At 42.8% G+C, this 24010-nt stretch overlaps 2 protein-coding genes across 5 annotated transcripts; both read right to left on the bottom strand.

Moving 5' to 3' along the window:
- Positions 1-14998: 14998 nt before the first annotated feature.
- Positions 14999-17638, bottom strand: LOC123447082. The gene is made up of 2 exons (XM_045123651.1): positions 16225-17638; positions 14999-15291 (listed from the first exon to the last, which is right to left on the bottom strand). The coding sequence occupies exons 1-2, from the start codon at positions 17516-17518 to the stop codon at positions 15263-15265; spliced, it is 1323 nt and encodes a 440-aa protein (XP_044979586.1). The 5' UTR covers positions 17519-17638; the 3' UTR covers positions 14999-15262.
- Positions 17639-19119: 1481 nt separating this feature from the next.
- LOC123447081 lies at positions 19120-22014 on the bottom strand. Of its 4 annotated transcripts, XR_006631471.1 has the most exons (3): positions 20438-22014; positions 19868-19943; positions 19120-19601 (listed from the first exon to the last, which is right to left on the bottom strand). XR_006631471.1 is itself a non-coding variant. In XM_045123649.1 (2 exons), exons 1-2 carry the CDS (start codon positions 21738-21740, stop codon positions 19573-19575), a joined length of 1329 nt encoding a protein of 442 aa, XP_044979584.1. In that variant the 5' UTR covers positions 21741-22014; the 3' UTR covers positions 19120-19572. The 4 variants fall into 4 exon arrangements, 3 of the variants coding, with proteins under 3 accessions (XP_044979584.1, XP_044979585.1, XP_044979583.1); XM_045123649.1 differs by lacking the exon at positions 19868-19943 and having other exon boundaries at positions 19120-19598; XM_045123650.1 differs by lacking the exon at positions 19868-19943 and having other exon boundaries at positions 20494-22014.
- Positions 22015-24010: the final 1996 nt, after the last annotated feature.

Below are 24010 nucleotides of genomic sequence, written 5' to 3'. Positions count from 1 at the left end.
ATAGAGAGCATATGCGCTCCGTCCCCTATGCTTCAGCCATAGGTTCTATCATGTATGTGATGCTGTGCACTAGACCGGATGTTAGCCTAGCCATAAGTATGGCAGGTAGGTTCCAGAGTAATCCAGGAGTGGATCACTGGACAGCGGTCAAGAATATCCTGAAGTACCTGAAAAGGACTAAGGAGATGTTTCTCGTGTATGGAGGTGACGAAGAGCTCGCCGTAAAAGGTTACGTCGATGCAAGCTTTGACACAGATCCGGACGACTCTAAGTCGCAAACCAGATACGTATTTATTCTTAATGAGGGTGCGGTAAGCTGGTGCAGTTCCAAGCAAAGCGTCGTAGCAGATTCTACATGTGAAGCGGAGTACATGGCTGCCTCGGAGGCGGCTAAGGAGGGTGTCTGGATGAAGCAGTTCATGACGGATCTTTGAGTGGTGCCAAGCGCACTGAATCCAATAACCTTGTTCTGTGATAACACGGGTGCCATTGCCTTAGCAAAGGAACCACGGTTTCACAAGAAGACCAGACACATCAAACGACGCTTCAACCTCATCCGCGACTACGTCGAGGGAGAGGACGTAAATATATGCAAAGTGCACACGGATCTGAATGTAGCAGACCCGCTGACTAAACCTCTTCCACGGCCAAAGCATGATCAACACCAGAACTGTATGGGTGTTAGATTTATTACAATGTAAATCACATGATGATGTGAGGGCTAGATTATTGACTCTAGTGCAAGTGGGAGACTGTTGGAATTATGCCCTAGAGGCAATAATAAATATAGTTATTATTATAATTCCTGTATCAAGATAATCGTTTATTATCCATGCTATAATTGTATTGAATGAAGACTCATTTACATCTGTGGATACATAGACAAAACACCGTCCCTAGCAAGCCTCTAGTTGGCTAGCCAGTTGATCAAAGATAGTCAGTGTCTTCTGATTATGAACAAGGTGTTGTTGCTTGATAACTGGATCACGTCATTGGGAGAATCACGTGATGGACTAGACCCAAACTAATAGACGTAGCATGTTGATCGTGTCATTTTGTTGCTACTGTTTTCTGCGTGTCAAGTATTTATTCCTATGACCATGAGATCATATAACTCACTGACACCGGAGGAATGCTTTGTGTGTATCAAACGTCGCAACGTAACTGGGTGACTATAAAGATGCTCTACAGGTATCTCCGAAGGTGTTAGTTGAGTTAGTATGGATCAAGACCGGGATTTGTCACTCCGTGTGACGGAGAGGTATCTCGGGGCCCACTCGGTAATACAACATCACACACAAGCCTTGCAAGAAATGTAACTTAGTGTAAGTTGCGGGATCTTGTATTACGGAACGAGTAAAGAGACTTGCCGGTAAACGAGATTGAAATAGGTATACGGATACTGACGATCAAATCTCGGGCAAGTAACATACCGAAGGACAAAGGGAATGACATACGGGATTATATGAATCCTTGGCACTGAGGTTCAAACGATAAGATCTTCGTAGAATATGTAGGATCCAATATGGGCATCCAGGTCCCGCTATTGGATATTGACCGAGGAGTCTCTCGGATCATGTCTACATAGTTCTCGAACCCGGAGGGTCTGCACACTTAAGGTTCGACGTTGTTTTATGCGTATTTGAGTTATATGGTTGGTTACCGAATGTTGTTCGGAGTCCCGGATGAGATCACGGACGTCACGAGGGTTTCCGGAATAGTCCGGAAACGAAGATTGATATATAGGATGACCTCATTTGATTACCGGAAGGTTTTCGGAGTTACCGGGAATGTACCGGGAATGACGAATGGGTTCCGGGAGTTCACCGGGGGGCAACCCACCCCAGGGAAGCCCATAGGCCATAAGGGTGGCACACCAGCCCTTAGTGGGCTGGTGGGACAGCCCAAAAGGGCCCTATGCGCCATACAAAGAAAAATCAAAGAGAAAGGAAAAAAAAGGGAGGTGGGAAGGAAGGGAAGGACTCCCACCCACCAAACCAAGTCCAACTCGGTTTGGGGGGGGGGGGGCCTTCCCCCCTTGGACTCGGCCGACCCCCTTGGGGCTCCTTGAGCCCCAAGGCAAGGTCCCCTCCCTCCCACCTATATATACGGAGGTATTGGGGCTGATTTGAGACGACTTTTCCACGGCAGCCCGACCACATACCTCCACGGTTTTTCCTCTAGATCGCGTTTCTGCGGAGCTCGGGTGGAGCCCTGCTGAGACAAGGTCATCACCAACCTCCGGAGCGCCGTCACGCTGCCGGAGAACTCTTCTACCTCTCCGTCTCTCTTGCTGGATCAAGAAGGCCGAGATCATCGTCGAGCTGTACGTGTGCTGAACGCGGAGGTGCCGTCCGTTCGGTACTAGATCGTGGGACTGATCGCGGTATTGTTCGCGGGGCGGATCGAGGGACGTGAGGACGTTCCACTACATCAACCGCGTTCACTAAGGCCTCTGCTGTACGATCTACAAGGGTACGTAGATCACTCATCCCCTCTCGTAGATGGACATCACCATGATAGGTCTTCGTGCGCGTAGGAAATTTTTTGTTTCCCATGCGACGTTCCCCAACAGAGATAATATTGCATCCTTAAATATTAAGGGTGAAATGATTTTTAAATCTCTTTATAAGAATAAACTTTCTTGTTCCAACTTCTTGGAAATCATGTCTATTGCCACTGAGGGCAAGAAATACATTGAGGAGTTGGAAGCTCATCTCGAGGAGCATGAGGCCACCATTGAGACAATGGAAGGTCATGAGCGTGAATACGCTAACGAGATCGCGGAGCTATCTCAAGCTCTTGAAAATGAACAAACCACCAAGGAATCTCTTGAGGAAACCTTTGCTATAGAATTATCTAGATTAAAGGAATCCCATGATAGAGCTCTCGAGGTGGCTAATGATTTTAGAACTAAAAACGATAAGCTTGAAGTTGCACATGCTAAACTCGTTGAGGACTATGATCACCTCGAAAATGGCTCAAAGTCTATTAAGAGTTCGCTCATCGAACTCACCGAGTCTCATGCTCAACTTGAAGCTTCATATGCTAAAGAGCTTGCCAAGTTTCCTTCTCCTCTTATTGTTAATAAGATGCTTGTGCTACTAATTCTACTTCTTGTGAAGCATCCATTTTAAAGGAGAATGTTGAGCTAAGGGCTCAACTTGAGTTGCTATCTAGAAATTATGGGAAATTGGAAGAAAGTCATGTAATGCTCACAAGCTCTCATGATGATCTTCTAGTATCCCATAATGTGCTAAAATTAGCTCATGAGGCTATTACTACCAAGGTAACATCGAGTGAGCCTCATGTGGACATTATCACTACTTCTAGTCAAAAAGCTATATTGACATGTGCTAGTCCTCGTAATTCATCTACTCACAATGTTGCTACATCTTGTGATGAATTACTTTCCATGCCTTGTTGCTCTAACAATGAAGCTTATACTTCCTCTAGTACTTGTGTTGATACTAACCATGTAGAGGAAATCAAAAAGCTCAAGGCCCAAGTCACTTCCTTGAAGAAAGACTTGAAAAAGAGTCATGAAGGAATGTCCACACTCAACAATGTCTTGTGTGGGCAAAATTCCCCAAATGACAAATATGCACTTGGATTCAACTCCAACAAGAAGAATAAGTCCAAAAGCTTCAAGAAGAAGGGCCAAGAACAAGTCAAGAATTCGGCCAAGATTATTTGCTTCAATTGCAAAATTGAAGGGCACCATGTTAGATCTTACCCACTAAAGAAGAAGCCCCAAAGTCACAAGCAACAAGGGAAGAGGCCACAAGTGCACTCACATACTAAACTACAAGTTGAATAAAGGCCCCTTCCCAAGAATACCCAAGCCAACACTCCTCATGTTGAGAAATCAATAGGGAAGAAATTAAAGGGTAGATGTTGCTACTTATGTCGTGAGAAGGGTCACTTCGCTTCTTCTTGCACGAGAGGTAATTTAACCAACACAATCATTATTGATGATATCTATTCACTTGGGAAGGATATGGTTGGCAATGTGTGTGCCAAGTTTGTTGGTACTCAAAGTGGTGTCAAGAAAAGTACCATTTGGGTTGCCAAGCCTATTGTGACTAACCTCTTAGGACCCAACGTGGTTGGGGACCAATAAGCTCAAACTTGATCAATAGGTGTTTGTGGAGGACATTAGAGACTTGGATACATAATGAAGAATTAAGGGGTCTTCATCATTCATATTTTCTCAAGCCAAGTCATTTGGATTATCGAGTTTCTATCTTATATCCAATGTGCCTCCTTACGGTAACTTGCACTTAAACTGTTTACATTGTTAGTTGCTTGCCCCTTTGCATGTTGTGGTTTTGTACCTTGCATGTGTTTGTATATGTTGTACTTCCAACTTGCTTATCTTGAGTAATCGAGTATTGTATGTTGGTTTGCATATCATGTACAATGTGAGTCTTGTATTGAGCCTTTTTGCATCTTGTTTGTATCTTTGTTGGCTCTTGTGAGAGATTAATGGATTATCCCATTGTGGGGGAGTGATGTTCTTTGCACACCTCACAATCCTATAAATGTGTATACATGGGGAATACCACTTAGTATTGATATTTCAAGATTATCTAGTTTCTATGTGGTATGTCTTACTCATGAGAAATTCAAATTCTATATGGTCCATTAATTATCTCTTGTTGGTTTTAATTTGCCACTTGTTAATATTGTTGGTTTATCACATTATGGGGGAGTAATATGCTATGTGCATATTACAAACCTAGAAAATGTGTACATTTGAGGTGTTGCCACTTAGTGTTGATATTGTAAATTATCTTGTTCCTAGCTGGCATGTTAGCTCTACAAGTGTCATTTGCTTGCGTTTTATGGGTATCATTTCCGAAATACTTCTCGTCCTTGACAATTGGTATTCCCATCATGAGGTAGGAATTGCTAATCGTCTTTACATTGGATTTTGTGTTTCGTTTGTCTTCCTTGCCTCTTGTGGATCTATTTTAACATGTCTAGTGTTTTTATAGATATAGATAAAGTGATGATCCCATCTTGTGCATTTTGTAATTAAATGCAAATTCTATATAATGCACGTCCCTTGGGGGAGCTATCCTATTTTCCTTAGAACACTCTCTTTATTCACCCATCATAAAATCTTTTGATCCCCATCAAGTGTGTGTTGATGGGAGGCAAGTCTTGCTCTTTATGATGCTTTGTGCCATCATGAAAATTTGTCGAGGGTTTGGTTTGTTGGAACCTATCTCTCTTTTGGAAATTAGATACCTCGTGTTTGTTTTCCTTCAATTGGTATCTTGTTTCCTTTTATTTGGCAGGTGTCAATGGATATCTCATTCCTTGAGGTATCTTTTAATTGATATCCTTCAAGTGATAGTTTTTTTTGTTTGGGATCTTATTATCACTTGATACCTTGTATTTTGGTGACTTATCAACTTTGTGTTGAGTTGATTCTTGAGAGTCTTGAGCATGCACATCTACTATATACAGCTTCTTTTGCTTGCTTTCTTTCTTTGACCCAATATATAGGGGAAACTCCACCTTGTCATAAATTGGCTAAAGTGTGCATGAAATTCAAATTCATATCTATATGCACATATGTATGTGGAGTTTGTCCTATGTATTGTTGGTTTTCTAACTCTTTGGTCCCAATGAGTTTGGGTACCATTTTGTTTGTTTTGCTATTCCAGGAATAACTGGAGATGCATTGGATGCTCGGCTCACCTATAAGGAAGGTGTTGAGACCATGTGATTATTGGAGCCAAGTTAGGATGATCAAAGAACAACTATCTACTACATCAATCCAATGTTGTCTCGGTAACAAGTATCCACTTCATGCATTCTTTTCTTGCAAAGGCCCCAACCTGTCTTTTCTTTTCCAGGTTGCATCATGGCATGAATCTGATGATTCGTTCTTGTAGTACTTGTTTCCTTTCTCAAAGCATCCGAACGATGATGTCTTACTACTAGTTGGGATGTCTTTGATGTTCGTATGTTGGAAGTTCATATTGTACAATAAGAAAATATTAGGCCATGTGCTATGCTTCCAAGCAAAAGATCTTATTGATATATTTATGACTTCCTTTTGGATATCTAGTTTGTTCCTTCTTGTAACCATTTTGTGTGTACATCCTTCTTTGTGGATATATATCATCATGATTGTCTTCTACTTAGAATCTTTTACACATTAGAGAAGTTACATCTCTTATTGATATCCTCTTTTCTTTCACGTCCACCGTTGCGTTTCCTTTTTCAGTTTTTGGTGGCTTCGTGAAAGGATTTGTCTTGAATGCGTATCTTATTTTCCTACATCTTGATGCACTCTTTGCCCATGAAGATTATTTTTCCTCATGCTTGTCTTGATGAGGGTTTTGCCATTTCGATTGGTATCCCTCCTCTTGACAAGGTTCTTACTTCCTATCTTCACCATGGGTTGTCACAAGCGTTGGTTCTTATTTTGTTTATTAGTAAGCTTGTGAACCCATTTTCTAGTATGTGTGTGTGGGAATGATATGTCTTGCACTTTGTGTCTCATTTCATCAAGACTATGTTGATGAGTAATGCTCATCCTTATCTTAGTCTTCTCAAGTGCTTCGCCATGACTCACACACATTATTTTGGTTGAGCCTATTCTTAAGTTGCTTCTTTTACATGTTGCTCAACCATTTGTTTTGTGCAACTGATATGCTTATTGTCTCATCTATCTTCTTGCACTCGTTGTGTGTTTTGATTAATTTTGTGGGAGCAACGATCCTATTTTGTGCACTTGTATCAATTACAAAAATCTCATATTAGTGCACAAATCATGGGGAGCTTCTCTAGTTTTGATAAAACACTTTGTTGCCTTTATCATAATATCTTTTATTCATGTGGTTCGAAGGACCATATGATTGTTTGTTCCATCCGGTATCTTTTGATTGCTTGCCTCTATTTTTTGTATGTCTTTGTGGCATACGATCCTTTTATTTGCAATCTTTCGGTCCTCAATATAGTTTGTTTTCCTCCAACTACTTATCATTGTATTTGTGTATTTCTTTGCACTCATTTGCTGAGAAGTACACACTTTTTGGAGGACCACCTACTATATTGGCTTTCTAAACTTTTCGTCCATTTTGGTAATCGACGCCAATGGGGGAGAAGTTTAGAGAGTTTACTTTGGATATGTTTAGAGGGTTTTGTTTTTATTACGTAAGCATTTACATCTTCCATGCATGCATTATTGCTTTGTATGTGTGCGCTTGGTTATGCTTATTTCCTTATATAAACTCTCTTGAAGTGGTTGTCATCAATTACCAAAATGGGGGAGATTGTTAGAGCATATATCTCCATATGTGGTTTTGGATTTATATTTATAGCATTTGTCCATAGGCACTTCTTGAAGTCCATCTGTTGGGTTCAAGGAGTTTATATGATAACCAAGATGGTATTCAAGGTATTATCCAAAGAATGGTCATAGAGACACAAGGTTGATCAAGATCTCAGACAAAGAGTAAATCAAGATGATCAACACACAAAGCGTACAAGATGTACCGAGAGGGATCAAGTGATCCCATGGTATGGTAAGCATTGTCCATTACGTGTTTGTGTACTAACCCATGGTCTTTGTGAGAGTTCTATGTGGGGGTTAGGTGTGCTTCCATGGGCTTGCGTCAAAAGGAAGATCTCATACAACCCATGAAGGATGACGTCAAGTGGTGATCTTCATCAAGATTGCGGTGTGCAAGTTCAAGTGGATCAACACGAATATATCATGTTTGATGCTTGTCGTCCATTGTGGTGGCAATGGACTTGTGAAGATATGCTGAAGAGCAGCTCACCCATAGTGTGTATGGGGGAGCAATCAACTAGTCTTCATCAAGCCAACGCAATCAAGAAAGGTGGTCCATCTTGAGGAAGCCAAGATCATCGTCATCTAGCTCAATAGGACGAGGTGCAAGGTATAGGGTTCCCCTTGAATGGTTTTCTGTTTTAGGATAGATTGTCGTACTGTCAGGGGGGCTCTCAACTGAGTAGCTTGATCGTATCGTTCGTTGAGAGCTCAAACCATTCGCATCAGTGCATCATACTTCCTGGTTCTTGTTTGGTGTTTCTCTTTGTGAGTTTTAGAGCTTGTGTTCATCTTCATGACAAGCTCGAGTTCATCGAAAACGGAGTCCATATGCATCTTCTATGATGTTTTCAATGTTGGGAGTTTTTACCGGTCTTATTCGAATAAGGGTTCTCACCATTTTCTTATGGAAATTTTCTCACTTGCTTATTATTGATATTTCTATCAAGATTGTGTTATCCCATGTTGTTAGATTTCCAACAAACTTGGTTTCTTTGAATTCGGAGTCCGTATGAGAAAGTTACAGCAGTTTCAGTATCCAGCGGTAGTACCGCTCCTGGTGCGAGCGGTAGTACCGCCCCCGGAGCGGTAGTAATTTTTTACTACCGCTCCCTAGCGGTAGTACCGCTCCGTCGAACCGTATTTTGCATACTTTTTGGCCTCAGCATGGTTGGTGAACCTACCGAACGGTAGTACTGCTCTATGAGCGGTAGTACCACTCTGTGCGGGCTGTGAGGCTTAACGGTTAGATTTTTCCCCACCTATAAAAGGGGGTCTTCTTCCCCATTGAACCTTATCACTTGAGTTCGTGTTCTTCCCCCATTGTTGACCTTCTTCGATCTTGCTAACTCTCAATCCCTCCAATGATTCTTGCTAGTTCTTGAGGGAAAAGAGAGAGGAGATCTAGATCCACATTTCCACCAATCACTTTCTCCTCTAAGTGAGGGGAACCCCTTGGGTCTAGATCTTGGAGTTCTTCGTGTTCTTCTTTGTTCTTCCTCTCATTTTCCTCCCTAGCATTAGTTGCTTTGGTGGGATTTGGGAGAGAAGGACTTGGGCACTCTGTGTGCCCATGCCATTGCATTAGTTGCATCGTTTGAGTTCTCCACGGTGATACGTGGAAGTGAAGTTTGAGAAGCTTATTACCTTTGGTACTTAGTACCCTAGATATTGTTCTTCGTGGATGCTTTGGTGTCCTAGAAGCTTGCTGGTGTCTCGGAGCTCAATCATTGTGGCGTAAAGCTCCGGGCAAGCGTCGGGGTCTCCAATTAGGTTGTGGAGATTGCCCCGAGCAATTTGTACGGGTATCGGTGACCACCCCCAAGGTTTGCCATTTGTACGGGTTCGGTGACCGCCCTCAAGGGTCCCTTAGTGGAATCACGGCATCTTGCATTGTGCGGGAGCGTGAGGAGATTACGGTGGCCTTAGTGGCATCTTGGGGAGCATTGTGCCTCCACACCGCTCCAACGGAGATTAGCATCCGCAAGGGTGTGAACTTCGGGATACATCATCGTCTCCGCGTGCCTCGGTTATCTCTTACCCGAACCCTTTACTTATGCACTTTACTTTGTGATAGCCATATTGTTTATTGTCATATATCTTGCTATCACTTAGTTGTTTATCTTGCTTAGCATAAGTTGTTGGTGCACATAGGTGAGCCTAGTTGTTGTAGGTTTTGTGCTTGACAAATTAAACGTTAGTTTTATTCCGCATTTGTTCAAGTCTAAACCATAATTATTTTAAAGCGCCTATTCACCCCCCCCCTCTAGGCGACATCCACGTCCTTTCAGCTTGTATATTCCAATGATGGGCTTCCTCAAAATTGCCCTAGGTCTTCATGAGCAAGCAAGTTGGGTGCACACCCACTAGTTTTCCTCTTGAGCTTTCACACACTTATAGCTCTCGTGCATCCGTTGCATGGAAATCCCTACTCATTCACATTGATATCTATTGATGGGCATCTCCATAGCTCATTGATACGCCGAGTCGATGTGACCATCTCCTCCTTTTTGCCTCACAACCTCCACCACACTCTATTCCACCTATAGTGCTATATCCATGGCTCACGCTCATGTATTGCGTGAGTGTTGAAAAAGTTTGAGAAAGTAAGAGTGCGAAAACAATTATTTGGCCAATACCGGGGTTGTGCATGATTTAAATTCGTTGTGTGGGGATGATGGAGCATAGCCAGACTATATGATTTTGTAGGGATAACTTTCTTTGGTCTTGTTATTTCAAAAGTTCATGATTACTTTGCTAGTATGCTTGAAGTATTATTGTTTTCATGTCAATAGTAAACTATTGTTTTGAATCTTACGGATCTGCACATTCATGCCACAAGTAAAAAGTTACAAAGGACAAATATGTTAGGTAGCATTCCACATCAAAAATACGGTCTTTATCACTTCCCTACTCGAGGACGAGCAGGAGTTAAGCTTGCGAATGCTTGATACATCTCCAACGTATCTATAATTTTTGATGGTTCCATGCTATTATCTTGTCAACTTTGGATGTTTTATATGCATGAATATGCTATTTTATATCTTTTTTGGGACTAACCTATTAACTCAGTGCCAAGTGCCAGTTTCTGTTTTTTCCGTGTTTTTGACCCTTTTTCATACGGAGTCCAAATGGAATAAAACTTTCGCGATGATTTTTTTGGTACCAAAAGAGACTCCCGAAGCTTTGGAAGAAGGCTAGAAGAGCCACGAGGGAGTCACAAGCCCAGGAGGCACGCCCCCTAGGCCGCACCTACCAGGCTTGTGACCTCCTCGTGGGCCCAACCGACGTAATTCCACCGCCATAAATTCCTATAAATTCAGAAACCCCCAGAAAGAAACCTAGATCGGGAGTTCCGCCGCCGCAAGCCTCTGTAGCCACCAAAAACCAATCTAGAGCCTGTTGCGGCACCCTGCCGGAGGGGGAATCCATCTCCGGTGGCCATCTTCATCATCCCGACAATCTTCATGACGAGGAGGGAGTAGTTCTCCCTCGGGACTGAGGGTATGTACGAGTAGCTATGTGTTTGATCTCTCTCTCTCTCTCTCTCGTGTTCTTGAGATGTCATGATCTCGATGTACCGCGGGCTTTGCTACTATAGTTGGATCTTATGATGTTCTTCCCCCTCTCCCTTCTTGTAATGAATTGAGTTTTCCCTTTGAAGTTATCTTATCGGATTGAGTCTTTAAGAACACTTGATGTATGTCTTGCACGTGTCTATCTATGGTGACAATGGGATATTCATGTGAGTACTTGATGTATGTTTTTGTGATCAACTTGCGGGTTTCGTGACATTGGTAACCTATGCATATGGGTTGGCACACGTTTTGACTCTACGGTAGAAACTTTGGGGCACTCTTTGAAGTTCTATGTGTTTGTTGAATAGATGATTCTGAGATTGTGTGATGCATATCGTATAATCATGCCCATGGATACTTGAGGTGACAATGGAGTATCTAGGTGACATTAGGGTCTTGGTTGATATGTGTCTTAAGGTGTTATTCTAGTACGAACTCTATGATGGATCGAACGGAAAGAATAGCTTCGTGTTATTTTACTACGGACTCTTGAATAGATCGATCAGAAAGAATAACTTTGTGGTAGTTTCGTACCCGACAATAATCTCTTCGTTTGTTCTCCGCTATTAGTGACTTTGGAGTGACTCTTTGTTGCATGTTGATGGCTAGTTATATGATCCAATTATGTTATCATTGTTGAGAGAACTTCACTAGTGAAAGTATGAACCCTAGGCCTTGTTTCCACGCATTGCAATACCGTTCGTGCTCGCTTTTACTATTAGTTATCTTGCTATTTTTGTAATTTCAGATTACAAAAACCTATATCTACCATCCATATTGCACTTGTATCACCATCTCTTCGCCGAACTAGTGCACCTATACAACTTACCATTGTATTGGATGTGTTGGGGACACAATAGACTCTTTGTTATTTGGTTGCATGGTTGCTTGAGAGGGACCATCTTCATCCTATGCCTCCCGCGGATTGATAAACCTTTGGTCACCCACTTGAGGGGAAATTGCTACTGTCCTACAAACCTCTGCACTTGGAGGCCCAACAACGTCTACAAGGAGAAGGTTGCGTAGTAGACATCAATCACTTGATCCCTCTTGATACATCTTGTACGCTTTGTGCATTGATCAACTTGATTCACTATTTTACTTAGTCTTGATCAACCTTGTGTCTTTAGGACCAATCTTCAGATAAAACCTTGAGTACCACCTTGGTCATCATATAAACTCCTTGAAACCAATAGATGGACTTCAAGAAGTGCCTATGGAAAAATCCTTCGAATATAACTCAAGTGTGGGGTGTGATCAAAAGGGTGAAGAGACTATGGTTAATGGCCGTTGTTTGATGGAGTTCTCTACCCAGACTGGAAGTGTCATGGGTGTGATTATTGTGTTGTGGGGTGTGATCAAAAGGGTGAAGAGACTATGGTTAATGGCCTCTGTTTGAAAAGGAAAAGTACAAAGTGGTCTAATTCGACCTTGCGTTCCTCCTGTCGCTCTGCTCTCCCGTCCCTCCGTGTGCTCGATATTCCCTCGTGCCCCTAATCGCGCGCTATGCCAGCGGTTGGGGCCGACACACGATCATGCTTGGGGCGCCATATGCATGCGGTTGCACCGTGCGTGTCGCCACCATGCACTTACATGCTCCACAATGGAATCACATGCTGCAAAAACTAACACCCGGACGTGTCGGTTTTCCCAAATGGCTGACCCCCATTTATACCAGCGGCCATTAACCATAGTCTCTTAACCCTTTTGATCACACCCCACAACACAATAAGCACATCCATGACGACACATACATAGAGCATATCCAGCAGCGCTCCAATGGAGTTCGGTGTGTATCCTGTGGACATTGACAGCAGGAAAACGGACCTCACGACGGTGTACACCAACGACCCGGTCATGGTGGAGGACTCCATGAACACTATGGAGCGGTTGCTTGTTGTGGATGCCAAGTACAAAGTGGTCAGCTTCGACCTCGCGTACACCGGCGGTCATGCCGGGCATGATCGGAAGGTTGTTGTCGCCAAGTTGTGTATGCGCCATCACATCCTCCTCTACCACTACTTCCTGGCCACAATGCCTTGCGAGAGTTTCACCAAGTTTGTCAACAGCCCCGTCTACAGGTATGCTATGGTCCACACCACCAACGATTCAAATGTGCTCATGACTTCAGGCTTGTCCAGCCAGAAGCTTGTCGACATCAACGGTCACTACAGGGTCTAGGGTAGCAAGAAGGACAAAAACTCCATGGTTGACCTCACCGTGGCCATCATCGATCCCTACTACATAGACATGAGGGCTAAGTCCAAGGAGAACAAGTCATTCTGGCACAAGGCCTGGGTGAAGAGACTGGATAAATATCACCTCCACTTTGCAGCCAAGGAAGTGTACACATGCTACGAGATGTTCAGGCGGATCGTTGATATGAGGAGGTGCTTCCTGCCTGAAGACGACAAGGGATCAAGCCACAAGGAGAGCGGTGGCGACAAGCATCACCGGAAGTAGATGATTTGATGATCATTTCTCATCGTTTATTATGCATGTAATAGTTTATTGAGGTGTGCGTCAATGTTATGTGTGTAGTCACTTATGTATTGGGATGCTTAATTAGGTTATGCAATAATGTTCCTATGTGTGTAATTGTTTATTGAGGTGTTCCAAATTTATGCATCTGGTCACTTATGTATTTGGATGTTTAATTTGGCTATACAATCAAGTTCTTTTGTACACATAGAATGTTGTGTGTGCAGACAGAGCAAAACACATTTGAGTTATCTGTATGTTGTTTATCAAATACATCTTGATCTGTGGAATCGTTTGTGTTAAAATTCGCTTGTCACAAACTGTTCATACGGGCAACGTGTTTGCTGTCTATCACACACATCTTGATCTCGGTAATAGTTTGTGTTACTTCATGTTAGCACAAACAGTTCATCCGGGTGACCTATATGCCGTCTATAGCACACATAATCATGTGGATAATCGTTCGTGTTCTGCTGGATCGGCGCAAACAGTTTATCACGATGAATTGTATGTCATACATCGCACACGGTTTATCTAGGTCAACTATTTGTCACAGATCGCACACGCAACTATTTTCTGAATTGTATTTAATGGATCTGCCATCGCACATATTTCGTGTTATTTGGAGACCTTGAACTATAGCGTTTGCGATTCATGCATCGCATACAGTTTGGTTGAAGAGTCTCTGATTGATGTGTCATCTTAGGACCTTCCTACACTAGAGGTTATACAAATATCTAGAGGCTAGAAATATCTAGTATATAAAATGTCAGCTACGATCGAGCTATCAAGTCGAGTTTTGTTTTTGAGTCCAATAAAAATCGAAAAGATATCCTATGATGGGGGATACTAAATGCCGAGTTTGATTCTGCTTATCCATGAAGGATTTTGTCGCTGATGTGCTTGGAGTCAATTCAATCTACTCGACAAAAGATATTAGGCATATGTTCTTGCATCTTTGATATGATTGAAAATCATTGAAGCTCCACCAAACTAACAATGTTATGAACCTTGCCAAACTTTCTTACAGTATGTGTTACTAAAAGTAAAATGGGGAAGCTTTACGCACAGTGCAAACAAGGGAGAATGTCAAAAAGGAAAAAATTAACAGTGTTACCAAAAAATATTTCTCGTATAACGATATTAACGGTGTAGAGTGTTTCCCTATAACCAATGTTTGCCTCAACTTGGAAGAAAACCTAACCCAGCAGTTTTTTGTTGGCAAAATTAACCCCTTTTCATTTTCAAGCCTTGATAACCATTTCCACAAAAGCCTTTTTTATCATTACCAAGTTAAGATGAACCACTTGATTTTATGGATACACACTGACTAACGCCTAATTAACTAGGTGAACTTTTTGTCCATGGCCCCGTGACCACAAAAATTTGTCGTAAAAAAGTATGTTCCTTTCTCCATATTTTCGGAGGGCTATGAGAGAAAGCATGTCGAAAGAGTGTTGTATTGATACTTAAACTAGATTTAATAAGAACTAATATTCCTCATGTACAAAACATGTTCTCTTGCCAACCCTTTTGATGTTTTAGACCAACGATATTATTTTTCACTACTTGGCTTTGAAGAAAGCAAACCAAATAGATAAGGTCAACAAATTAGAGAAACAAGTTAACCATACCAACATACTTTGTAGAACTAGACATAATGTTAAGCTAATAATACTGAAATGGTAGGTAGCAACTCACAGGTAACAACAAAACAAGGAATATGCCAATGAATAAAAATGGGAATAGTAGAGTCTTGCAAAGGACGAACAACAGAAGATAGGTTCACCACAAAAGATCTCCATGTTTGCATTTCATGGAAGCTTAAGTTGGCTTTTGAGATGATGAGTATGGGTCTCGAGAGCAAAATGTCTTTGTCACAAGCTCCTCATTGTCCTCCTGAAGTACCTTCCATTGCTGCACCAGGGACAACATGAGATAAATGGCCATCAGAGGGTCCAAAATCAATTTATGGTCATGGTGTTTCTTATGCATCACAACACCAGAAAATAACAAATATGGCAAATATAGGAATGCCATTAAATTCTTCATTACCAAAACTGCATCAATTGGTTAGGAAATATCTAATGATTGTGCACCAGGGCCAATTGAGATTTCAAGCGCAAAAGTTGCAACTGATTGTGAGGTAATCTCAAAAAAGGTAAAGGACAACAAAACATAATGTGGTTAGAAGTTGTTGTATCCCCACAGATTTCACAATGACGTCTCTAGGTCACATACATTCTTTTCAGTTGCTTAGCTGACTGGATTGTATTTTGCACAAATCATTTTTAGTCTGGTTCCTGTACTATCCTCTATAACCTCACAATGAACATCCTATTATCCACATCTTTGTTGGTTAATTAGAACACCCTAATATTTCAGAGGTTGAGATTCGCGCATGCGGATAAATTTTGACAACAATACATACATGCTTCTCCATTTTAGTCTTGCCCATACAGTATGATGCCTATCAAGATTTGACGCAAGACTCAACAACCACATGTGAACAAAATGCAATCATCAGAATATACATAGCACATGCAATGTGAACTCTAGATCAACAAACCAAGGATGCATGGGTATTTGGATCAGCAAACTAAGTGTGCGTGCGTCTTTATTAATTGATATGCATCCATCAATACAGCTGAAGTTGCAATATATTTGTCCATTAGGACATGACTAGTAAGTGAACCCTACCTAGAGTAGTGGATAATGGAGATATACCACTAAAACATGTCTCTAATCTCCATACTCAAACGTACTCATAATCATAACGATTCCTTCACAAGACAAATATCTAAAAAGTTCTTTGCCTCCAAGAAGAATCACAAGCATTAGTTTAATTACCTGGAGCTATGTTCAGATACTTGGACAGTGCAGAAGGGTGGACCGAGGTAAAATATTCTTCAAGAGAAAATGTAGCCAAATCAACCAATGTCTTCTTTTTCAGGTCAACACCGATCAACCAAGTCTTCATGTTGCAAAATTTGGATTTACACAACAAGTAAACAACATCATCACAATCACAGGTCAAGCTCAGGACAGGGTGAGATGCTAGCAGGTCCTTCAATGTTAACTCTCTTGCATAGGTGTCACCCAAAGTTAGGTCAGGTAACAACTTAGAATGACTTGGGTAGTCAACCGAGATTTCTTTGTCATAAACCATGAATCCCTTGCTCCAATGGTCCCAAGAAGTCATTCTGTACCAAGTCATGGCCCTCCAACCAATTTCTTTGGGGTTCATCAAGCAGTCCGACTCATAGAGAGTATCCATGTCATCATACGACCTTTCATCAACATCTGGTCTTTCATGCTTTTCTATCTCAACAAACTTGATCATACCATTGTTGTATGCAACATTTCGAACTGGCCACAAGGACGATTTCAAGTGGTCCCTGTTGCCAGGCATCACCTTAGGCAATGCGATGAAGCGCGCCATAGGCATTTCATCGAGCACGTTGCAGAAAAGAATCCCAGTCCAGAAATCAACCCATCCGAGCATGCCTTCTCCAAATTGAATCACCTTGGAAGCTAGAATTGAGGGCATTCGCGCTCTGACATGGGACGATACCTCCACCTGCAGCACTTTACAACTCCAAACCCAGGTCCTGGAGGAGAAGACATGGAGGGTAAAAAACCAAGGGGTCGGTGAATAGCACAACGCGGCCAAGACAAAATGGTCATTGTCGTCACGGGGAAGGAGGCCGAGATCTGAGGATGTGTGGATGTATGGGTAGGGATCTGGGAGCAGGCGCAACGACGGCACGAGGCCGGCCTTGTAGACGAAGTACTCGCGCCCTCTGAGGACGGGCATGAAGACGACGGAGAATACGAGGAAGTCCTTCTCCGAGCAGACGATGATGGGCCTGCCACAATCGGCTTCCGTGAGGTCGGGGTAGTGTACGCACAGGTAGGAGACGCCGAGTGGGTCGGTGACGCAGACAGTGGCCTGGACAATGTGGCCGCCGCTCGAGAAGGCCGCCGCGGTGGTGCCGTTCCTCACATCGGCGAGGTACGCCATCGGCTCGAGGAACACCCAGGTGGGTGTAGGGGCCTCGTCGTTGAGGCGCTGGTGCGTCGGGGGCTCGCATGAGATGGAGAAGACATTGCTCATGTCCTCTTTGCTGCCATAATCGAACATCGTGCTCAGACTGCGGCAATCGGCGGTGAGGTTGCTCGGGTTTCAGATCTGATTTGGGAAGTGGGAGCTGCGGCCTGCGGGTTTCTTGTGAGTGTTGAGGGAGGCTGGTTGGGACAGCTGTAAATGAATTGGCTTTGTATCTTTTTTAATACTTCCTCCTTACCGTGGTCCTGGCCCTTTTTGACGCTTTCACACACGCAATCGGTCTGTCCGGGCGTGGCCCATAAAAACACAGCGGCGCAAGTTTTCTTTATTTAGTAATAATGAGGGAAAACACAAACCTTTCAAAAATCCAATTTGGCTCCCGGAAGCACGTGCTCCCATGCCCGAAAAATAATTTTTAAAATTTAAAAAACAGCAGCAATTCTTTTATGTATTTGCAGTCACATCCAAATACTACCTGTAAAATTTTAGGAAAAAAGGTTAAACATTTAGATCTGCAAAAAAAATTGAACGCAAATGTTACCCAAAATGTCATTCCACTCTGTTTCGTCTGAAAATTGTCAAGCATGCTTGCGACTCTAACAAGAATAAGAAAATTAGTTTTTTTTTTAAAATAGTTTACCACCCATTTTTTGTACTGTTCATCCGGGAGCCAAAACGCCCCTCTGGGAACCTTCCCTTTTTTTGAGGGAAAACTTCCAATTGCAGCTTCAATTTCCAGTTATCTCACCTGACCTCTTAAGTCACGATAACCATACACACGCATAAGTAAAGCCCAGCCTTAGGCGCCGACCAACCGGCGCAGGCACCAAATCGGTTGCCCTGAAAGCCGTCCGATCGGACTGTTTTCCTCCGTCAGGTCGTCATCTCCTACGTCCAACCACTCTCTCCCACCTTTCACCTCTTACCATATCGCAAACGCAGCACTATTCCATGGCTTTCTCACAGCACTATCCCACGTCTCAGCAGCACCAGGAGCTCCTTGTTGTCGTGCGGATGCTGCAATCAGGCGTCGCCGACGGTGGAACCAGCAACTAATGGTGCTGTGACGCCAACGACGCGGGATGCAAGAGTCGGCACCCATGTTGGGGAACGACGATGAGATGCCAGCGGAGGTCGACGCGGCAGGGGGCAGGGTTGCACAAGGATGAGGACGATGCCACGACGCCGTGAAGACTGGCGAGGTTGCCTGAGACTATGTGAGAGGGTGATGGTGACGGAGTTGCGAGCGAGGGGGCCAATGGCCGCCGGGCACAGTTCGCAACAGGCCCTCTCGTAGTTCCAGCGTTCGCCGCTGGCACAGACAGGAGTCAAGATCGGTCGGGACGGGTTTTTCGTCTGCAAACATTCATTGCCAGAACCCTGTCTCGTTTCCAAACCACTGTAAATATTTCCACAAAAACCCTAACTGACAAGTCGAGAAGTCGCTGAACTTCAGAGGTATCCACTAACTGACGAATTGAACAGGTGAAAAACAATTGTACTAACATATCGCCACAAATGTCTCATTTGGAAGAAAAAAACGCATTCCCTTTTCAACATTTTTCGTAGGTTACAAAAGAGAAGAATGCACAAAAAGGACAGTGCTATTGTTGCTTGAACTGGACTTTATAAGAATTTATCTTCCACGTAAATATAACGGATTATCTTATCGCCACTTCAATACTCAACCGTAGGTTTTTCCATTACCCAGCTTATAGGAAAGCAAAACAAAAGATCTATACAAATAGGAGAACCACTTAACCAAAACAGTGTACACCACAGGACTAGGACAGAAAGCTAAACTAATGCTCCCTCCATCCAATGACATAAGAATGTTTTTAAAGCTATCATAATATAAGCAAAACATTCTTATATTACGATAGCTTGCAAAACATTCTTATATTATGGGACAGAGGGAGTAATATAGAAACAATAGCCACAAATACGTGGCAGCAAAGCACAGGATAGCCCGGTAAATAAAATGGGAACAGTAGAGTACTGCAGAAGACGTCAACAGAGCTCGACATGCCAGAAAAATCTCCATGTTTGCGGTTGCAGGGAGGCTTGAGTTGGGTTCTGAACGGTGAGTATGGTGCCCGAGCACCACACATGTCCTCACCAGCTCCTTCTCAGGGTTCTTCTGAAGTAGCTTCCTCTGCTGCATCAGAGACAGTGTGAGATGAATGACCATCGAAGGCTCCCAAGACACTCTGTTCATAGAGTTTCTTCTACGTCACAACACTAGAAATACTACACATACCAGAAATAATCATCCTATTAAATCATTCATCCCCAAAACCTCACTAATCGGTCAGGAAATCCCCACGATTGTCAGGTACATTGACAATTGAAGTTCAGTCACAAAAGGCGACAAAAAGAGCCACTAGACAGCAAAAAATGACGTGGTCAGAAATTTCTACATACCGACAGATTTGGCAGTGACATCTCCTGGCCACATAAATTTTGCCGCCAGTTGCTCAGCCGACTGAATTGTGTTTTGCTATGATCGAATGAGTTAGTCAACTAACATTATCCAAATATTTCAAGAGGTGGCCGACCACACCTTCAGGTAAATTTTGATCGACACATGTTTCATCACCAAGCCTTACCCAGACAGTATAACAGCTTTCAGGATTTAATGCTAAACTCAGCAATCACATGTGAAGAAAATGCAATAATCAGAACAAATACAATGAATGCAAGTTGGGATTTAGATGAGCAAACTAAGGTTGGATAGGTGTTAACTAAGCGCTTAGCATCTGCCAAAGATATCTCAAAATCTAACCAAATTAATATTTGTGCATCAGAACATGAGCTAATCAATTTGCATCCATGGTGACAGTCTGACAGGCAACCCAGACCAGCGGAGAATGAGACACAAAACACATTTACGTACTCATAATGAAAAAACTTGCTTAACAAAAGAACATAACCAGCGTACTATGTCTCCAAGGAAAAATTGTATGATCTACAAACAAGCATTGGTATATTCACCTGGTGCTACGTTCAGATAACTGGACAGTTCAAAAGGGTGGGCTGGGTTGTAATACCCTTCGAGAGGAAACGGTGCCAATTCGACCAGTATCTTCTTTTTCAGGTCAACAGTGATCAGCCATGACTTTTTGCTGCCAGATTTCGATTCACACAACATGTAAACGACATCATCGCAATGGCTTGCCAAGGTTGGGACAGGGTAAGATGCCAGCATGTCCTTTAGTGTCAACTCTCCAGCATCATCATCCGTCAGGTCAGGCAACAACATAGAGCGCGTCGGGCTGTCAATCGATATTTCCTTGTCAAAAGCCACACACCCCTTGCTCCAGTGGTCACAAGAGAACCTTCTATACCATGTCATGGCCTTCCAGCCCATTACTTTGGGCTTCGCCAAGCAGTCTCCCTCGTAGAGCGTATCAATGTCATCGAACGGCCTCTCGTCAGGATCACGCCTTTGATGTTTCTCTACCTCGACATACTTGATCAAACCATCGCTGCAGGAGACGTTCCGAATGGGCCATGGGGATGACTTGGGGCCTTCCCTGTGGCCAGGCATCAGCGGGGGCAACGGGATGAACCGCAGCACGGGCTTTTCTTGGAGCACGTCGCAGACCACGATCCCCCTCCAGAGATCAACCCATCCCACCGTGCCTCCTCCGAGCAGGATCACCTTGGAAGCTATAATGTGGGACACTGCGGCCTTGGCGCCAGGCGATACGTCCCCCTCCACCTCCTTGACGCTCCAAGCCCAGGTCGTGGAAGAGAACACATGGAGGTCATAGACCCAGCGGCCGAGCGTGAAGCACAGGACGGCGATGAGGAAATGCGCGCCGTCGTCGCGGGGGAGGAGCGCGACGTCGGCCTTGGTGAGGACGCGCGGGAAGGGGCCTGGGAGCAGGTAGAGGGACGGCGGGCCGGGCCCGGCCCTGTAGACGAAGTACTCCTTGAGGCCCTCCTTGGCGTAGGGGCCGTAGATGAAGACGACCGAGAGGACGAGGAGGTCCTTCTCGGAGCAGACGACGGTGGGCCGGTCGGAGAAGTCGGCGTCGGTGAGGCCGTTGCAGTGGAAGCAGACGTGGGAGAGGCCGAGCGGGTCGGTGGCGCAGACGGTGACCCGGACGGTGTGGCCCGTGCTGGAGGAGGCCTCCGCGGAGGTGGCGTTCGCGTGGTCGGCGATGTACCCGAGCGGCTCGAGCAGGAACCAGGCCGGGGGAGGGGCCGCGGCGTCGCGGGGAGGGAGCGGCGGGGGCTGGGAGGAGGCGGAGAAGATCTTGCGGATCCATTCTGTGTCCAGATCAAGCATCGTGCTCGGCGGCGGCGGCGGCGGCGGCGCTCGGGGCTAATCGATCCGGGTTTGGGACTCGCGGGCTGGGGAGCAGGCAGGGGTTCGGTCGGTTTTGGTTCGCCTCCGCCTGGCCCGGATGCAATTGTGGGTTTCCTGGTTCGCCGTATGACGCGGTCAGGGGGACCTCCGTAACGGCGGCGAGGTCCGCGGCGGCCGGCGCATGCGCGATTTGGGAAACTGCTGGATGTTTTTTCCTTTTGTTTTTTGTTTTTTTCAGGGGAAGGGAGAGCTGCGGGCGCCCCTGTGTCCCGCTTATAGCGAGACGTAGGAAACCTCGGTGAAGGCGAGAGCGACATAGGCCGGCCCAGGCGCGCGTGAGGCTACAGCCTCATCTTTCATTCACGGTTTTTCGTCTTCTTTTTTGCTTCTTTTTTATTTTGTTTATGTTTCCAAATGTTTTAAATAAATCTATTAAAAAATATTTACATAAAATATTAATAAACATGTGTATGGAGAAAAAATTTCTCATTTATACCAAAAATGTATACAAAATATATACAATGTGTGTGAAAAAGTTGATCATGTATTTAAAAATGCTAACAAGGATTTTGAAAAATGTTAAAAATAATTAGAATTTTCTTAATCAACCAATTGAAAAAATTGAAATGAGCGTAGATAAAGAATTTTACAATGTAATTTAAATATGTTAATCTTGTGTTTCATTTTCTTAATAAAGCATTTGAATTGTTTTTAAATGTGCATAGGAAAATTGTTGATCATGTATTAACAAAATTAATAATTCAACCAAATGTAACATGTGTGTAGAAAAACTATAGATGTCGATAACGACAACACGTGTAGTAGGAGGAACATCCGACCCAATGCCCCATGATCATAGATTGGGTCATGTCATCGTATGCATAGATAATTAACGAAACTAATGATGTCAGTTTGAATCTTTCACTGTTTCAGTTTTAAAAATGGTTTATCTCTTAGATAAAAAATCTCATAAAACCATTTTCACCGACTATATCTTTGAAACTAGATCTCATATTGATATGTTTTGATTACTTTTTTTAGGTTAAAAGTTGTCATATCTATTGCACATAAATTCTCATCATGATTACACTGAAGTTGACATGATATATTTTAACCACTTTCCTTCTATGTTTAAAGTAAATTTTGACATGTTATGAAAAAGGAATTAAGAAGCTAAACTTGGCATGATGAATTACTAAAATTTTCAATGATCAATTGAATAATTTTGGCATGGTTCATAAGTAAAAAACAAATATGACATCAATTATTTTTAAAAATACTTGGTCAATAGCTCAAATTTGCAATGAACCATAAACTAAAATTTCCATGGTGAATTGCTTAAATTTACCAATATACATGCACTAAAATTTTCCATGATTCACACAAAAAACATTTTCCAAGTTCAAAATAGTAGAATTGTCATGGTCAAAATACTAAAATTGCCATGATCTATAAACTCAATTTGCCATGATGAATTACTATAAATTGCCATGATTAATGAATTAAATTTGTTTTGGTTAATTACTAAAATTTGCAATGGTAAATTAGTAAAATTGTTGGGAAAAATAGTTGAAATACAATGGTAGCCTTAAATCAAGAAGGAAAAACTAGATGAAACATGTCACGTAAACTTTATTGTAAACACTATGGCAACTTTAGTGTAAACATCATGCCAATCTTTGCCCCCCAAAAAAATGATCATCGAAACATATTGTTATGAAACATATTGTTATGAAACATATTGTAAACACTATGGATCTAGCTTTGAAGATCTCGTCGAGATGGATTTAATGATGAAAATGGATTTTTAATTAGTTTTTTTATTTAAAAGATAAAACATTTTTCTGTCCGAAAAACCGCTGATGTCATATGTTTGATGTCGCAAGATAGATAGTTATAAAGACGCATGGACCATGTTGCCTCATGCCACACGTGTGAGCGTTATTATTAAAGAAAACTATTGACAGTATATTAATAAACTAGTAATCTTGTATTGGAGTATTGTTAAATGTGCATTAGAAAAAATATATTGCATATATACCAAAATGTGTGTGGGAGAAAGTAGATATAAAAATATAATTTCCTAGAAAATATTAATCATGTATTTAAAAATATAACCATTTATATAAAAAAAATCACATCTATACAATTTTTATGTGTGCCGAAAAACAATTAACATGTGTTTAACCAGAAAGGAACAGATGAAAATATGACAAAATTGAACAGAACTGAACAAAACCCAATAAATA

The sequence above is a fragment of the Hordeum vulgare genome, chromosome 4H (assembly GCF_904849725.1).
Source record: "Hordeum vulgare subsp. vulgare chromosome 4H, MorexV3_pseudomolecules_assembly, whole genome shotgun sequence".
NCBI classification, from domain to species: domain Eukaryota; kingdom Viridiplantae; phylum Streptophyta; class Magnoliopsida; order Poales; family Poaceae; genus Hordeum; species Hordeum vulgare.
The sequence above is the reverse complement of the archived record's forward strand: the minus strand, read 5'-3'. Positions and strand labels throughout refer to the sequence as shown.

Coding starts and splice junctions, on each gene's coding strand:
- LOC123447082 (XM_045123651.1), bottom strand. CDS start 17,518: ATGTTCGATTATGGCAGCAAAGAGGACATGAGCAATGTCTTCTCCATC. Junction 15,292..16,224: donor GTATCTGAACATAGCTCCAG/GTAATTAAACTA, acceptor TCCCTGGTGCAG/CAATGGAAGGTACTTCAGGA.
- LOC123447081 (XM_045123648.1), bottom strand. CDS start 21,740: ATGCTTGATCTGGACACAGAATGGATCCGCAAGATCTTCTCCGCCTCC. Junction 19,602..20,437: donor TTATCTGAACGTAGCACCAG/GTGAATATACCA, acceptor TCTCTGATGCAG/CAGAGGAAGCTACTTCAGAA.